This window comes from Panthera uncia (assembly GCF_023721935.1).
Source record: "Panthera uncia isolate 11264 chromosome A1 unlocalized genomic scaffold, Puncia_PCG_1.0 HiC_scaffold_17, whole genome shotgun sequence".
Classification (NCBI taxonomy): Eukaryota; Metazoa; Chordata; class Mammalia; order Carnivora; family Felidae; genus Panthera; species Panthera uncia.
Genome location: NW_026057577.1, coordinates 112,046,770 through 112,061,816, shown reverse-complemented (window position 1 = coordinate 112,061,816; position 15,047 = coordinate 112,046,770). Strand labels below are relative to the sequence as shown.

Sequence of the window (15,047 nt, the reverse complement as noted above, 5' to 3'; positions counted from 1 at the left end):
TCTTTCTCTACCACCCCCTTACACAGTGCATGGCAAGTCGATGCCCCGTGCACAGTTACAGTGAATCAAACCTAATAACCTACTTGGAACCTAATAACTCACCTTTCAGAGTCTGCAAACCTAGGCTTCTGACGAGTTTCCTGTAGTTTCAAAAGAAAAATCTGGATTTTTTTTTTCTTCTGCTCTCCGCCGTGAACCCTTCACAGTATCTTTGACTTCTCCTTTAGGAAAGTATTTAAGTTCCCTTCGATAAAGATCTTACATTTTTATTTTGCACTTTTTTTTTTTAAGTAACTTTAGTGACTGCTCCTGTGGATGGTGGTATTTTTCCTGATCCACATTTTAACTGGTGATTTCTAGTATGTAAGAATCGCTGAATGTTGAGTTAGTTATACAGTATCTGGACATCCTTGTGACATGTCTTCATTTTCAGTTTACTGTGGGATTTTCCCGCTAAATAACCATATTGTTTATAAATAGCCACAGCTTTGCTCTTTTTCCTAAGTTTTATACTTCTTATTTCTCCTTTCTGTCATTTGGATTTTGTATGCAATGTTGAACAGCACAGGTGATGAGGCAACCTGTCTTGTCCCTGACTTGAGTAGGAATGGAGTCAATGTCTTCTCACTGGGTGATTTCTTCCTTCTCTGCCATTATGTCTGATGGGAGTTTCGTAGAGTGGGCAAAGTGACTCTTGTATAAGACTAAGGCAGACTGGTGGATGGGGAGAACAACTATAGAGCCAAGTTAAAGAAGTGACAAGGAGAGAGAAGCTGGCCCCAAATCCACTAAGAATCAGTTCATACAAATGACGAACCTCTTAGAATCCATTGCCCATACACTGGCATTATGCCTCCTTCTCCTCCTTTTTTTTTTTTAATGTTTATTTATTTATTTGAGAGGTGGGGGGAAGGGGAAGAGAGAGGGAGACAGAGAATCCCAGGCAGGCTCCACACTGTCAGTGCAGAGCCCAACACGGGGCTTGATCCCATGAACTGTGAGATCATGACCTGAGCTGAAATCGAGAGTCAAATGTTTAACGGACTGAGCCACCCAGGTGCCCCTATGCCTCTTTCTAATATATGTGGGCATACAAGTTAAAACTGCCCCAAGAAACATATATATGACAATAATTCATGTTTGGAAACTATTTTTAAAAGGCTATGTAACCTACATGTCTAGACAAACTACTTCAGGAGCCAATCAATAGCATTTTCACTTCTATTTTGATCATGAGTTGGATATTCCAAAGAAGATGCTTATCTCACAGAACACCAAACACAACAGCAGACATCTCTGCTACATGGTACATTATTTCATTCAATTTGAGTGGGCAAAGTCCTCTAAGACTGTCTTGCAAAAGCTTATTTTATTTCTTTGGTTGCCCATGTGTTTGTTCAATAACAAAATGTAATACAAGTCAAAGGACTACGTGGCTAGACCTACTATTCCAAACCACTGAGGCAGACTGGCCTGTCTTTAATTCAACCTGGAAAAGCAGAATTCCATTTTCTCAAAAAGACTTTAAGAGAAAAAGGCCCCACAGTTTCAGAGTGTTGTCATGACCTGGCTCTCCCCAGTGTGATTCTTAGGTCACAGACTAACTCCTCTATACCTTATAGATTCTCAGGAAAGGCAAGATGATTTTCAATTTTGAGTGTTTTAATATTTCATTAGCCTGAAGACAATCATGAAGACTTTGTGTGATCTTGGGCCAGTTAGATACTCTCTTTAAACCCTGGATTTTCTCATTGTTAAAATCACGATAATTACAATAGCAGCCTACTCGGTTGTTGTAAAAAATTAAATGCAGTAATGCATTCAAAGTTCTTAAATTCAGTAACTGGCACATTTTTTTTTGAGTTATGCTCGGCATCATAATCGTTACTAATAACACAGAATGACATGAATTTGTCAATGGATGCTTTGTGTGAGGAAATGAAGTTGCACTTATCAAATTCCAATTTTTATTTTGTTTTATTTTTAACTAATCTCCTACTCAACATGGGACTCGAAACTCAATGACCCTAAGATCAAGAGTCATGTGCTCTTTGGACTGAGCCAGCCAGGCACCCCTGAAATTCCAAATTTTAAACATGCAGCAGGAGGTTCAGGCATCATCTACATTTCTGTGATTTACACGTTGTCACTATGATTAGATTTTGCATTTATTTAAAAAAAAAATTTTAATATTTATTTATTTTTGAGACAGAGAGAGACACAGCATGAATGGGGGGAGGGTCAGAGAGAGAGGGAGACACAGAATCTGAAGCAGGCTCCAGGCTCTGAGCTGTCAGCACAGAGCCTGATGCGGGGCTCGAACTCATGACCATGAGAGAGGGAGACACAGAATCTGAAACAGGCTCCAGGCTCCGAGCTGTCAGCACAGAGCCCGATGCGGGGCTCGAACTCACGGACCGCGAGATCATGACCTGAGCCGAAGTCGGACGCTCAACCGACTGAGCCACCCAGGCGCCCCAATTTTGCATTTATTTTAGATCGAACTCCATATTTTCAATATCAGCTGATGGGTTTTTCTTTCTTAAAGCTTCCCATCTGTCGCTTATATGTTAGTTCTCCTTGAGGGCCACAGAAAGTGTCCAGATTTAGTAACATGGTAGATGACAGTTGTACTTTTGGAGACAGAGGAGACTCAGGAAGTCTGGGGTGGGCAGGTGGGCAGGTATATAGGAGAGTTCTGTTTAAGGGACATTAAATGTGAGATTCCTGAGAGGCACCTATGTGAGGCTGTCAAGGAAGTAAATTGGATTTTGTGGTCTGGAGCTCAGAGGACAGCTCTGATCTAGAGCTACTAATTAAAAAGAGATTAATGGCACAAAGATGGTATTTAAAGCTATGGATGGTCAAATCACATTTAAAGCGAGAATGTCATTTGAGAAGACAGTGAAGAACCGAGCCCTGAAGAACTCTAACATTTAGAGGCCAGATAGAGAAGGAAGAACCTATAAAAGATACTAAGAAAGAGTTGCTGGTGAGTCAGGAGGCAAAGCAGGGACGTATACTGTCCGGGAAAATTAATGTCAAAAATATTTCAAGAAGGAAGACAGGTTAACTGCAAGAGGCCAAATAAATAGCGCTTTTGAACTTTGGAATTTTTATATGACAAAAGTCAACCAAAGTTCAAAAGCAAGCGGAAGAGAAGGGAAAGTGTTTGCAAACTATGTAACAAGGATTAACATTTAGATGGTAATAAAGAACGTTCAGAAATTCATAAGAAAAATACAACAAAGTTGTCACACAAAGCACGATGTATGTGAAAATGCAGTTCACATAAGGATAAATATTTGTCAACAACTTTGAAATTAGTCAGCAATTAACTTAGAAGAGGTTCAACCTATCAAACCACCTGGAAAATGCAAATTCAGTGAAAGAACATTTCTGTAATCAGCAAAATAGTAAAAGACGAGTAATGTACAGTGTTGGTGAAGGGAAGGAGTAGAGGCTACTCTCAGACGCTGCTAATGAGACTACAAATCTCTACGGCATTCTAGAAGGTCAACCTTAAAGTAAACCTAACATTTGTAAATGCACATATACATCAATAGAGCAATTTTATTTTGGGTAGATATCTAAAAGGAATCCATATGCACAAAGAAATGTGTTCAAGGGCATTAAAAACAGTACAGTTAGATACAGCAAAAGAATGGAAACATCTACATATCCAATAATGGGAAATAAGTCAATTTTAGTGTGTATTTTTAGTACAGAAGCCTACGGAACAGTTAAAAAGAATGATTTAGATCTAAATGTTCTGAGATGCAAGGATCTCTAAAATACATTCTTAAGGGACAGAAAGCAAGGTGCAAAAAAGTACATATAAAATGACCCCATTTATGTAAAATAAAAGTGATAAGAAAGTGGTACAGTTTCATACTTTTGCATGTGGCTGTTCAATTTTCCCGACGCCATTTGTTGAAGACACGGTCTTTTCCCCACTGTATATTCATTCCTCCTTTGTTGAAGATAAACCCAAAATGGAGTAAAGACCTAAACGTGACACCTGAAACCATAAAAGTCCTTGAAGAGAGCACAGGCAGTAAATTTCTCTGACACTGGCCATAGCAACATTTTTCCAGATATGTCTCCTGAGGCAAGGGAAATAAAAGCAAAAATACACTATTGGGACTAAATCAAAATACAAAGTTACTGCCCAGTGAAAGAAACCACCAAAAAACCTAAAAGGCAACCTACTGAATGGGAGAAGATATTGGCAACTGACATATCCAATAAAGGGTGAGTATACAAAATCCATAAAGCACTGATGCAACGCAACACCCAAAAGACAAACGATCCAATTAAAAAATTGGCAGAAGACACGAACAGACATCTCTCCAAAGAAGACATTCAGATGACCAACAGACACATGAAACGATGTTCATCATCACTTACAATCAGGGAAATGCAAATCAAAACTACAATGAGCTATCACGCCTGTCAGAATGGCTAAAAAAAAAAAAAAAAAAAAAAAAACACAAGAGACAGCAAGTGTTGGTGATGATGTAAAGAAAAAGGAACCCTCGTGTGCACTGTTGGTGGGAATGCAAACTGGTGCGGCCACTTTGGAAAATAGTATGGAGGTTGCTCAAAAAATTAAAAACAGAACTCCCCCTACCCGATGATCCAGTAATTGCACTACGGGGTATTTACCCCCAAAATACAAAAACACTAATTCAAAGGGATCCACGCACCCTTACATTTACTGAAACATTATTTACAATAGCCAAACTATGGAAGCAGTCCAAGTATCCATCAATAGATGCATGGATAAAGAAGAAATGGTATGTATACTGGAATATTATTCAGCCATAAAAAAGAATGAAATCTTGCCATTTGCAATGACACGGCTGGAACTAGAGAGTACAATGCTAAGCGAAATCAGTCAGAGAAAGACAAATACCCTAAGATCTCCCTTATATGTGGACTTTAAGAAACAGGGCAAATGAGCAAAGGGAAAAACAAAGAGAGAGACAAACCAAGAAACGGACTGTTAACTATGGAGAACAAGCTGATGGTTACCAGAGGGGAGGGTGGCGGGTGGGGATGTGGATAGGGGATGGAGATTAGGGAGTGCACTTATCATGATGAAAAAGAATAAAATAAAAAAGTAAAGTAAGATAAAATAAAATAAAAAAAGGGGAGGAATCTATGAATTTGTATGTTTTATGCAGGTTTGTAAATGCATTTAAAAAATCACTGGGTTAGTTTCAATTGTCTTTGAGGTGAAGGATAAAACCAGGACAAAAGCCGATTGTACTTTTGATTATTTAGGTTTTATACTTCTTGAGTCCATCGGAATTTGTTGGTGTCCTGCTTATAGGATTTTTAAGAAAAATATAACTTTTTCCTAAGGCGTATTGATACAATTGATCTAGAGAACTCACTGCACGATGTATGAATTTATTCATCAAGAGTTTAAGTTCCTAGTGTATGTCGGGCAGCATATTGGGTATTTGGTACGGACCAGTGAACAATACAGGCAGTATTCCTGTCCTTAGCAAGCTGGGGGCTCAAAGCAAGCTGGGGAGCAGTGGGTTCCAACAGTCGTCTCTGCATAGGCTTCCCCGCTCTTAGAAGATTCCTCACCCCCACAGAGGAGTATCTCAGACCAGTTTCCTGCAGTTTTCATTACCTCACTAAGAAATCATCCACCAGCCACCTCTAAACTGTCATCTCTGTTTTACAACCACACGGCAGGTTTCCAAATGCGGCAGGGACGAAACACCGTTATCAGTCAGGTGGGTTTCTTGGGCTGTCCTGGAAAAGCCACCCCCCCCCCCACCCAGTCATAAACAACTGACACAAATCCAACTGCTAGAACATACAAGTGTAAGTCGTTGGGTGCCTGTACTGAGGCAGCTGCTGACTTAAATAGCTTTTAGGCGCCCCCCACAGAAGTTCCTGTACACACACTTTACTACATGGTTGGATTCTTCCCATGACACTTGCTCAAGGCATAATAATCAGGGAAGAAGGTGAGCCTACAGGCGCAGCCTTTGAGGCTCTTGGAGCAGCTGGCATCACCATGCTAGGCTTTCACTACAAGTCAGACCACACTCGTAGCAGGAAATTGAATTCAGGCTTCTGAGCAGTCTCGGAGGCAAAGTGCTTATATTTCACTTGCAATCCCTATTTTGCTTTCTTCTTTTCTTACACATGCAAATGAAAGTTCCTCAGTTTTTGGTTGCCAGGACAGCTGAATACTGTCATCAGAAAAAATTAAATGCTTGTGTCAAAGAAGGAGCTGCTTTTTTAGAAATTCCTATGCATCTTGGGGCAAAGGAAAGCGAATGCCGTTGACAATTCATTCGTCTTTGCCATAGGATGAATGTACTTTTACATACGGTTTTTCATGGCTGAGAAAAACTCTAGCCCGGGGGAGCCAGAAAATTTTCAGGGTTTAGAAGCATCATGACTAGTCATTGAACATTCAACTCCACAGTGACCCCCATCTCCATCAACCTACGCGACCTTGGGTAAACCACTTGACCTTCCCATGCTCTTTCACGTGCCATTTCCTTCCTCATGCTGTTCTATCTGCTAGAATGACTTCCTTGATTTCTCCCCCAAGTCTCCAATTCTTAAAAAATGCTGTCCTCTGAAGCTTTTCCTGATTTTCTTAAGCCAAATCAGCTTCTTTCCTCCTCAAATCCCCCTTCTAGATTATCTCCACCTCCATTACATCAGTTATCACATGGTGTTACTGTTGCATATTTATCCTTCTATTTATTTTGTTTATCACGTTATTTTGTGGCCATCTTAGGATATCAAGCAATATGTTACTACTACTGCTCCTACTGACATTAATAATATTGTTAGTAATATCATGAGTGCTTACTATGTGTCAGTCCCCATATGAATACATTATTTCTAATTGTCACAATGGCCCTATGAAGTGGATATTATGATTATTACTATGTTTTTATAGTGGAGTAAAATAAAACCAAGGGAGATTATACAAATGATTAGTAGTGGCATTGAGTCAAAATAAAGTCTATTTTACTTTAAATCCCATGCTGCTAACCATGGCTGTAAAACACTACCTAATAAATAACAGTAGATAATATTTACTAACTGCTCACTAGGTATCAGGCTCTATACTATGTGATCCACACACATCAGCTAATTTGATCTTCATAAAAACCCCGTGATGTAGATATTGTGAATATGATCTCATTTTTTTTTAAATGAAACGAAATTTCACAACGTTTAAATGACTTGCCCAAGGTCAGAGAACTGTGGAGAGTGAATCTGAACACAGGCCAGTCTCTCCCAGAGCCTGAGTCCTTACCCACTATTCTACTTCATGACCAGATGGTAGAATTTTCTTTAATCCTTATAAACATTGCCCAGGTTTTTAAGAATAATCCTTCTGGAAACAAAAAACTGGAGAGGTAGCCCTTCCGAGTCACGCAAGCCAACAAAATCTATCGAGCCCCTGACACTCACCTTAGCACATGTGTGGATCCATTAATGGTTGTGGTTGAACAGGGCACAGCCTGGCCCAGAATGGAGGGTCTTCGGTAGCGCTCATCATCACAGCAGAGGATGATGAGGAAGGCACGTCTAAAAGACTTATTCAAGAAGGCGTAGAGAAAGGGGTTCAACCCAGAATTGATGTAGCCGAGCCAGAGGAAAGCGGTCCACACCTGCCCGGGAACAGTGTAGTCTATGAATGGATCCACAATATTGGTGACAAAGAATGGAGCCCAGCAGAGGCAGAAACAACCCATGATGATGCACAGGGTCTTGGCGGCTTTGGTCTCTGTCCTCATGCGATGAGTGCTGTGCTGGTCGGCCGGCTGGGGCCTGCCCTCTGAGGGGGCCCCTGCCCGTTGTAACATCTGGATCTGGTGGGCATGTTCCTTCGCTGTGACATAGATGCGATAATAGGCCAGCACCATGAGGAGAAACGGGATGTAGAAGGCCACCACAGAGCAGGTGATGGCATAGGGCTTGTTGACCATGAAGATACAATATGTAGAGTTAGAGTTCTGGTTGAACTTCCTTTTTTCTATCTGAGAGTTGGAGAGAGAGAATAATGAGGGAAGAAGGGAGAAAAGGGAAGGAAAAGTGAAGAGAAAGAAGCAGGAGGGGAAAGATGAAAATTGTTAAGAAAAGAAAAAAAGATGGAAAAGAAGAGAAAACGAGGAGTTGGAAGGGAGAGAGAAAAGGAGGGGAACAGAGAAGGGCAGAGAAGGAAGAGGAAAATACAAGAGGAAAAGGAGGAGGGAAAAAGAGAAGGTTTATCAGCAAAATTCTCTTTTTCTTATTAGCCTATAGCACCTAGAATCACAATGATAGAAGAGAAACATGATTGCATCCCGGGGCGCAGAGGCATTGTCTGAGCACCAGGGGCTGAAGGCTCCAGGAAAGAGCGGAAATAAGACAGAGACAAAATCATCCTTCATTCCCTTTACCCAGCCGATAGCAGTTAGCCTCTCCCTTTCTCTTCTGTCTGCACACAATATATCTGGTAGAAAAGGGCTTTGAACTCAGGCTCATCTTCCTCAGGCTGTCCTTACATCTCGGCATTTCCCATATAAAATTTAGAATTAGCTTATCAATCTCCATACAAATCTTTGAGGATTTTGACTGGTGTCAGAGTAGAATGACTGAGGGAAATGGACTTCTTTCCCATGGTCAGCTTTCCAATTCACAAACATGGTAAGTCTTTCCATTACTTACATCTTTTGAAATTTATTTCAGTAATATTTTACAATGTTTTTGTGTGTAAATGTCTTGCATGTCTTTTGTCAGATTTATTCCTAAGTATCTGACTGTTAGTCTATTGCAAATGGTACCACGTTAAAGTCCTTAATCTTAATTGTTTGTTGCTAGTATGTAGAATTCAGTGAAGACTTTTTTTGTATGGCTCTGTATCTAGCAACTTTGTTAAACTCATTATTAATATTTCATTTCTAGATTCTTAGGGATTTTCTCCATAAGTACCCATGTGACCTGCAAATAATAAAAATTTCATTTCTTCCTTTCCAATCTTAACACCACTTTTCTTGCATTATTGACCTTGATAAGACCTCCAGCGTAATTTTCAATAGAATTAGGTAATAGTGGATGCCATTTTACACTCCCAGTTTTAGGAAGGGAGTTTCAATTTTTTACTATTAAGTATGATACTTGCTAGAAGTTTTTTATGGATGCTCGCTTCTATTTTCAGTTTGATGACAATTTTTTTAAATCATGAACAGATACTGAATTTTGTCAATGAATTTCTGGCAATAAAGAGATGATCACGTGGGCTTTCCTTCTCTCTTGTATTAATATGGTGAATTACAGCGATTGTGTTACATTCCTGGAATAAACTTCACTTGTATTAGATACAATGACAGACTGGATCTCTTTAAAAGGTTGAAAGTCTTTTCTCCCTACTATAAACTCTGTCTGCTGACAGCTCTGAGTTCTCAGCCTTGTCTAGGAATAGCCCTTGGCTGAAAAGAGCTGTATAATCCAATGACACTTCCTGCCTGAGGTCAGCCTGTATACAGTGTGAATATACACACGAACAAACGTATGGATAACAATTATATATGATACACACATAAGCAATTTTATCTGTGTGCACATTTAGTGTCGTGTCTCATGGTATATTCTAAGGTTATAGTAGAACTCCCTATTGAATTGACATTTTTCTTATAACGAAATCTCTTTATCTCAGGTAAGATGATGTGCCTTAGATTTATTTCATCACAGCTACACCACCTTTCTTTTGATTAGTATTTGCATATTATAGTTTTCCATTATTTTATATCAACCTACTGTCACCTTACATTTCATGGGCCTCTCTTACAGGCAGCATATACTATGTATTGATTGGTTGATGAAAATATTCAGACCAGAACTTGCAGGAACCTAACTCTGTATTCCTCCTAGGGGCAAAGATATTCAGTATTTGCTAATTTAGTATTTGTGGCAACTTTATAGAACCTAATTACTGTGAATGATGAGAATCAACTGTACCTGTACTATGAACATGCGGGTTGTGTTAGCGTCTCCCTAGGCCAATTCAATGTGTAGATGAGTGGAAAGATATGAAATGCAATCACGGCACCATGGAGCGAATACGAGGCATGTTCATAGCAAGCAGGTGCCCCCATTCCCCAGCTGCGGGAGGTAAATGGGGGATGCCCCCCTCTCACTCTTGAAATGAACAGCGGTTCTCTAGATTCTTTCCCTTAGAAATTCTATATCCGAAGGTAAGAGTGCGGCACCCTCTTTTAAAAGTTCTGATTCACAGAAGTTTATGCTTCCAAAGGTCTTCTCCATTAGGGAGGAAGTTTAGCACAGAGATCAAGAGCACGGACTCTGGAGTGCAGGAAGCTTGAACTTAGCTAGAGTCACCACTACTCCCTGCCAATCTGACGTTAGCTAATAACTGCACCTCTCTGATGCTCAGTTTCCTGAGGACAATGATAGGATCGACTTAATAGCACTGTCGTGAGGCTTGTGAGAGGTTCACAGTAATAACGATTAAGTGAACACGGGGCTCGGCAAACAGTAAGCGTTCAACATTTGTTGGCCGTTGTTACTACTCTACTGGTTGTTGGAAACTTGAATTTCATTTCCCTTGAGATTGGCGAGGCTGAAAGTTTGAGAGAAGAAGGATAGGATTCAAGAAAATATCCATACAGTCTCCCTTGTATGAATCCCCTTTTACTTCTCCACTCCTTTGTCCCCAGCATTTCTTTCGGAAGCCCAAGGAACTCTTGTTCTGACATACCACATGCAAATCCTGGCCCAGCCTTGGCTTGGATATCCTTTCCTGGACAAAGAACAAGGCAAGATTAGGGGCTAGGGACGTGGTGGAGAGAAGAACAAGCAGCTTCTACTCTAACTGGTCTTGTGGGGCTGGAGCTTGCTCTCGATCTTTCCTCTCCAGTCCCCTTCCTACCTCAACACGGTCCTGGACCGAAGGTTAGAGTGACCGCCTGACAAGTTCCTTAGGGAACATGTATCGCTGCTAGTGAACACGCACCATAACTTTTGATCCTCGTTGCGAGTTTGGCACTAGGAGCATACTGGGTCAGAGCTGGAAATCTCTGGAAGATCATCCGGACAGGGGCTGGCAAATGCCTGGCTCGTGTGCCACACTCTGCTCTCCTACTCTCTGGGAGACACTTCCCCACTGAAGACCAATGCACCTTCTCACTGCAGTCCTTCAAGGTCAGGGACAGAGCTGGACTCAGGGTCCAGTTCTCTCGACTCCTGACCCAGGCTTCTCTTCATTCTCTGGAAGCCTCTGCCCACATGACATGTTTTCTGCTGGTCACTGGCAGCCATGAAATGGGACGAAGGCCTCTTGGGGCACATCACATGTCTCAGGCTCTCTGGTCTGAACACCAAGCTTTGAGTACCCGTTGTGCTATCTGACCAGGCATGTTACTTTACCTTTTTGAGCCTGGTATTTCTCATCTGGATGAGATGACGGAAGGATGTCATTAGGATTCTATGTTAAAGTCTGAGCATATTTTCTGGCATCCAACAAATATTCGAAAATGTTAGCTTGCCTTTTTTTGTTGTTGTCACTTAGATCACGATCAGAATCTTTCTGGGATGCCTGGGTGGCTCAGTCGGTTGAGCGCTCGACTCTTGGTTTCGGCTCAGGTCACGATCTCATGATTTGTGTGACTGAGCCTGGCATCAGGTTCTATGTGGACAGTGCAGAGCCTGCTTGAGATTCTCTCTCTCTCTGCCCCTCCCCAATGCATGCGTGCGTGCATGTGCTCTCCCTCTCTCTCCCTCCCCAAAATCAATAAACATGTACATATATAAAAAAAAGAATCTTTCTTAGAATATCCACCCAACCTGATATTGTTTATTTATTTAGAATCTCAGGCAAATAAAGTAAATCAGACAGTAAAACAGCAGGCAATCTCTGCATAGGTACTCACCAGATCAATTATGCCAATATTATTCCAGCCTTGCATTATAGGGAGAAAAGAGATAAACGTGGGGATGACCCAGCAGCCTCCCAGCATTAACGCAATGCGCAGAGGGGTCATCTTGTTCCTATAGACCAGAGGCTGGCAGCAGATGGCATAATACCTGGAGAGAGAATAGAAGGTGTGGGTGCCATGGGAAAGGAAGAACGAGAGGGAAAAGGAGGGAAGAATAATTGAAGAGAAAGAAGAGGAGAGAAGGAGCAGAGAGGAGAAGGGGGACAAGAAGACGAAACATCGGGAAAGTGGGAAATTAGAGGGGCAAGTAGAGCATAAAATAAGAAAGAAAAGAGAAAATAATGGGAAAAAAAAGAGGAAGTGGGTAGTAGAGAAAGGGAAGATGCAATGAGAAAAGAACAGAGGAACGAAAAAGGCAATTACACAATGAGATGTGGTATCGCCCCATGAGTTTCTGCTAACAAAAATATAAACTTCAGATCACATCTGAGAGTCACTATCTGGAGTTGGCCCCACATCCCTCTTCCTCTCCCCGTATATGAAAAGCCTGACACTCCCTCACCTGACGGTCTGCTCTTTCTCAGGCGTGCTTCCGAAACTTACCTTCGTGCCTGGGCATTTCAGAAGATTCTGTCCAGCCCTCTGGACTGTAGTGCCCAAGGCAACTGTAGCGTCTTCGATAACAAGGTGACGTCTCCCAGGCTTGGCCCTGCATCTGAGCTCTAAGAACTGTATCTCAGATTTGTCCCCATACTCTGAATTACCTGGCTATCTTGCAGTGAAATTCTAAGTCAGTGTTCCAGAGATCCCACTCCTCCCCTACATCAGACGCACCTGAGGAGGCCCATTTAATGCAAATTCCAAGCATCTCCTGCATCACAGTCTGTTGACGGAGTTTGCCTCCTTCCATATGACAAATGGAAGTCGTAACTGCTGTTTGCTAAAAACGTCCAGCCCTTCTGGGCACATGAGCTTCCTGGCTTCCTTGTGGTTGGCTGAGGCCAAGTGATTGGTCTGGTCAAGGAGTTGGAAACAGAACTGACGTGCATTACCTCTGGACCAGCCCATTTAAGTGTTTCTCTGATGCCCAGAGGTAAAAGTTCAAATTTTCCCTACTCCATCATCTCCTACCTACTGGTGGACACCACGTCGCCCCTATTTAGCAGGGTCTGCTCTTCCTCATGGAACTCACTGCTCATGGCTTTTTGAGTCCATATTCTGCCAATGTACTAGCCTCCTTCTTTCCTCCGGACAGAGATGCAACCTACTCTACTCTGATCTGGGCTCTAACTCCCAGACTGCTTCTTGCATGCTATTCCAGTCTTGGAAATCACCACTTCCACACCCAGGCAACTGTGGGAATTTGACAAGAGGCACAATACCCCAGTAGGTCTATCGGCTATTTGTCTTTGGAAGAGTCACAGAATAAGCGCAAACAGAAAGCCTGGGGGCTAAGCCTGTTCTTTAAGGTTTGATACCATTTAACGATGAGACACCCCCTTATACCCCTCATTTTATGCAATTTGCTTTAATTTTTCCCACCTCTTCTTTTCTTTTCTTAATTCAAAGCCTAACTAACGTAACAATGGCTATATTCTTTGAAGAGGTGGTGGTAGGACGAGTTGGGAAAGAGGGTGGCATAAGAAGGAAAGCTTGTCCTGTGTTGGAACATGAGACGTGGGGGCCTCAGGAACTGAGGGCAGAATTACACCTTTCCCTCCAAGGCGTCAGGGAGCAGCTGACCACACTGTGCCAGCAAGCTTCCTGTAGCCAGTAACACAGTGGGTGTCCTGACCTGCCCCAGAGTGCAAGAAACGACCGACCAAAGAATGGGAGAAAGGGAACTCAGGAACTCATTTTCTCTATAAAACTGACATGGTGACAAAATCTGGCTAAAGATAGCTCAGCAGTGGAAAGAATCATGATTGGTTAGAATTCCCCCCATGATCTTGACTTATGAGAAAGGCCAATCATTATCAGAACGACAGGTTTTTCTGAATGGCGGTATTAACAGTCATACAGATTTATTATTAACATAGAATTAATCATGAATTTGGGGTATATGAAAATATTTTTTAAAACACTTTTAAGATGTATTTATTTATTTTGAGAGAGAGAGAGAAAGAGAGCATCAACGGAGGAGGGGCAGAGAGAGAGAGAGGGAGAAAGAGAGAATCCCAAGCAGGTTCTGCACCGTCAGCAGGGAGCCTGACGTGGGGCTCAAACTCACAAACTGTGAGATCATGACCTGAACTGAGATCAAGAGTCAGATGCTTAACTGACTGAGCCACCCAGGCACCCCTACTTTTTTTTTATTTTTTTTTATTTTTTTTTTTTACAAATTCTGCTCCTTTCCTCATGCACTGGAGGGTCTAGATTAGACATTTGGTTTTATCCATTTAGCATCCTTCCTCCTTTCTTTTGATAATAACATCCCAAAGCCATTGGGAATTACCTCTTCTCTGTCACTTTCATGTTGTTGGGAGAGCAAATGATGGTGCTCCTGACTTTTCTGGCCAGGGAGTGACCCAGTCAGACTTTTTCCTGGGACTCTGAATGCCACGTGGAGTAATGCAGAGATGGGGAAGTCAGCGAAGGTCTCTCTATACTACAGCAGCCTCCTGGTGGGGCTAGGAGTAACTCTTACTCCTTGGATTGTTGGGCAGCCATGATCTTGCCTGTCAGGTCCTCTTTCTTTAGCTCCTCCTTCGATTAAATAAGCTACCGAGTATCTTTCCAATAAACTCCCTTTTTTTTTTCCTTTGCTTAAGCTAGTGTTATGGATTGAGTTTGTCCCCTCTTCCTTTCCTAAAAAAGTATGTTGAAGTCCTAACCCTCAGTACCTTAGAATAGGACCTTATTTGGAAATCGAATCTTCACAGAGGTCATAAGATTAAAATGAGGCCATTAGTGTGGGCCCTGATCCAATATGGCTAATGTCCTTATAAAAAGGGAAATTTGGACACAGATTCAGATATGCTCAGAGACAGCAGATTGGAATGATCTGAAGCTAAGAAGGGCCAAGGAAAAATCCTTCCCCTCTAGGTTTCAGAGGTAGTGTGGCCCTGTTGACATCTTGGTTTCAGACTTCTAGCCTCTAGAACCATGAGACAA

General features: G+C 41.8%; 1 protein-coding gene across 2 annotated transcripts in view; it reads right to left on the bottom strand.

The window, feature by feature from the left end:
* The window catches only part of HTR4 (5-hydroxytryptamine receptor 4), a 77,894-nt gene that overhangs the window by 44,822 nt on the left and 18,025 nt on the right, over positions 1-15,047 (bottom strand). For both annotated transcript variants that reach the window (XM_049648067.1, XM_049648066.1), the window contains exons 3-4: positions 11,928-12,081; positions 7,468-8,036 (exon numbers count right to left, since the gene is read on the bottom strand). In XM_049648067.1, coding sequence (XP_049504024.1) covers positions 7,468-8,036; positions 11,928-12,081 — 723 coding nt within the window. The remainder of the gene's footprint in view (positions 1-7,467; positions 8,037-11,927; positions 12,082-15,047) is intronic.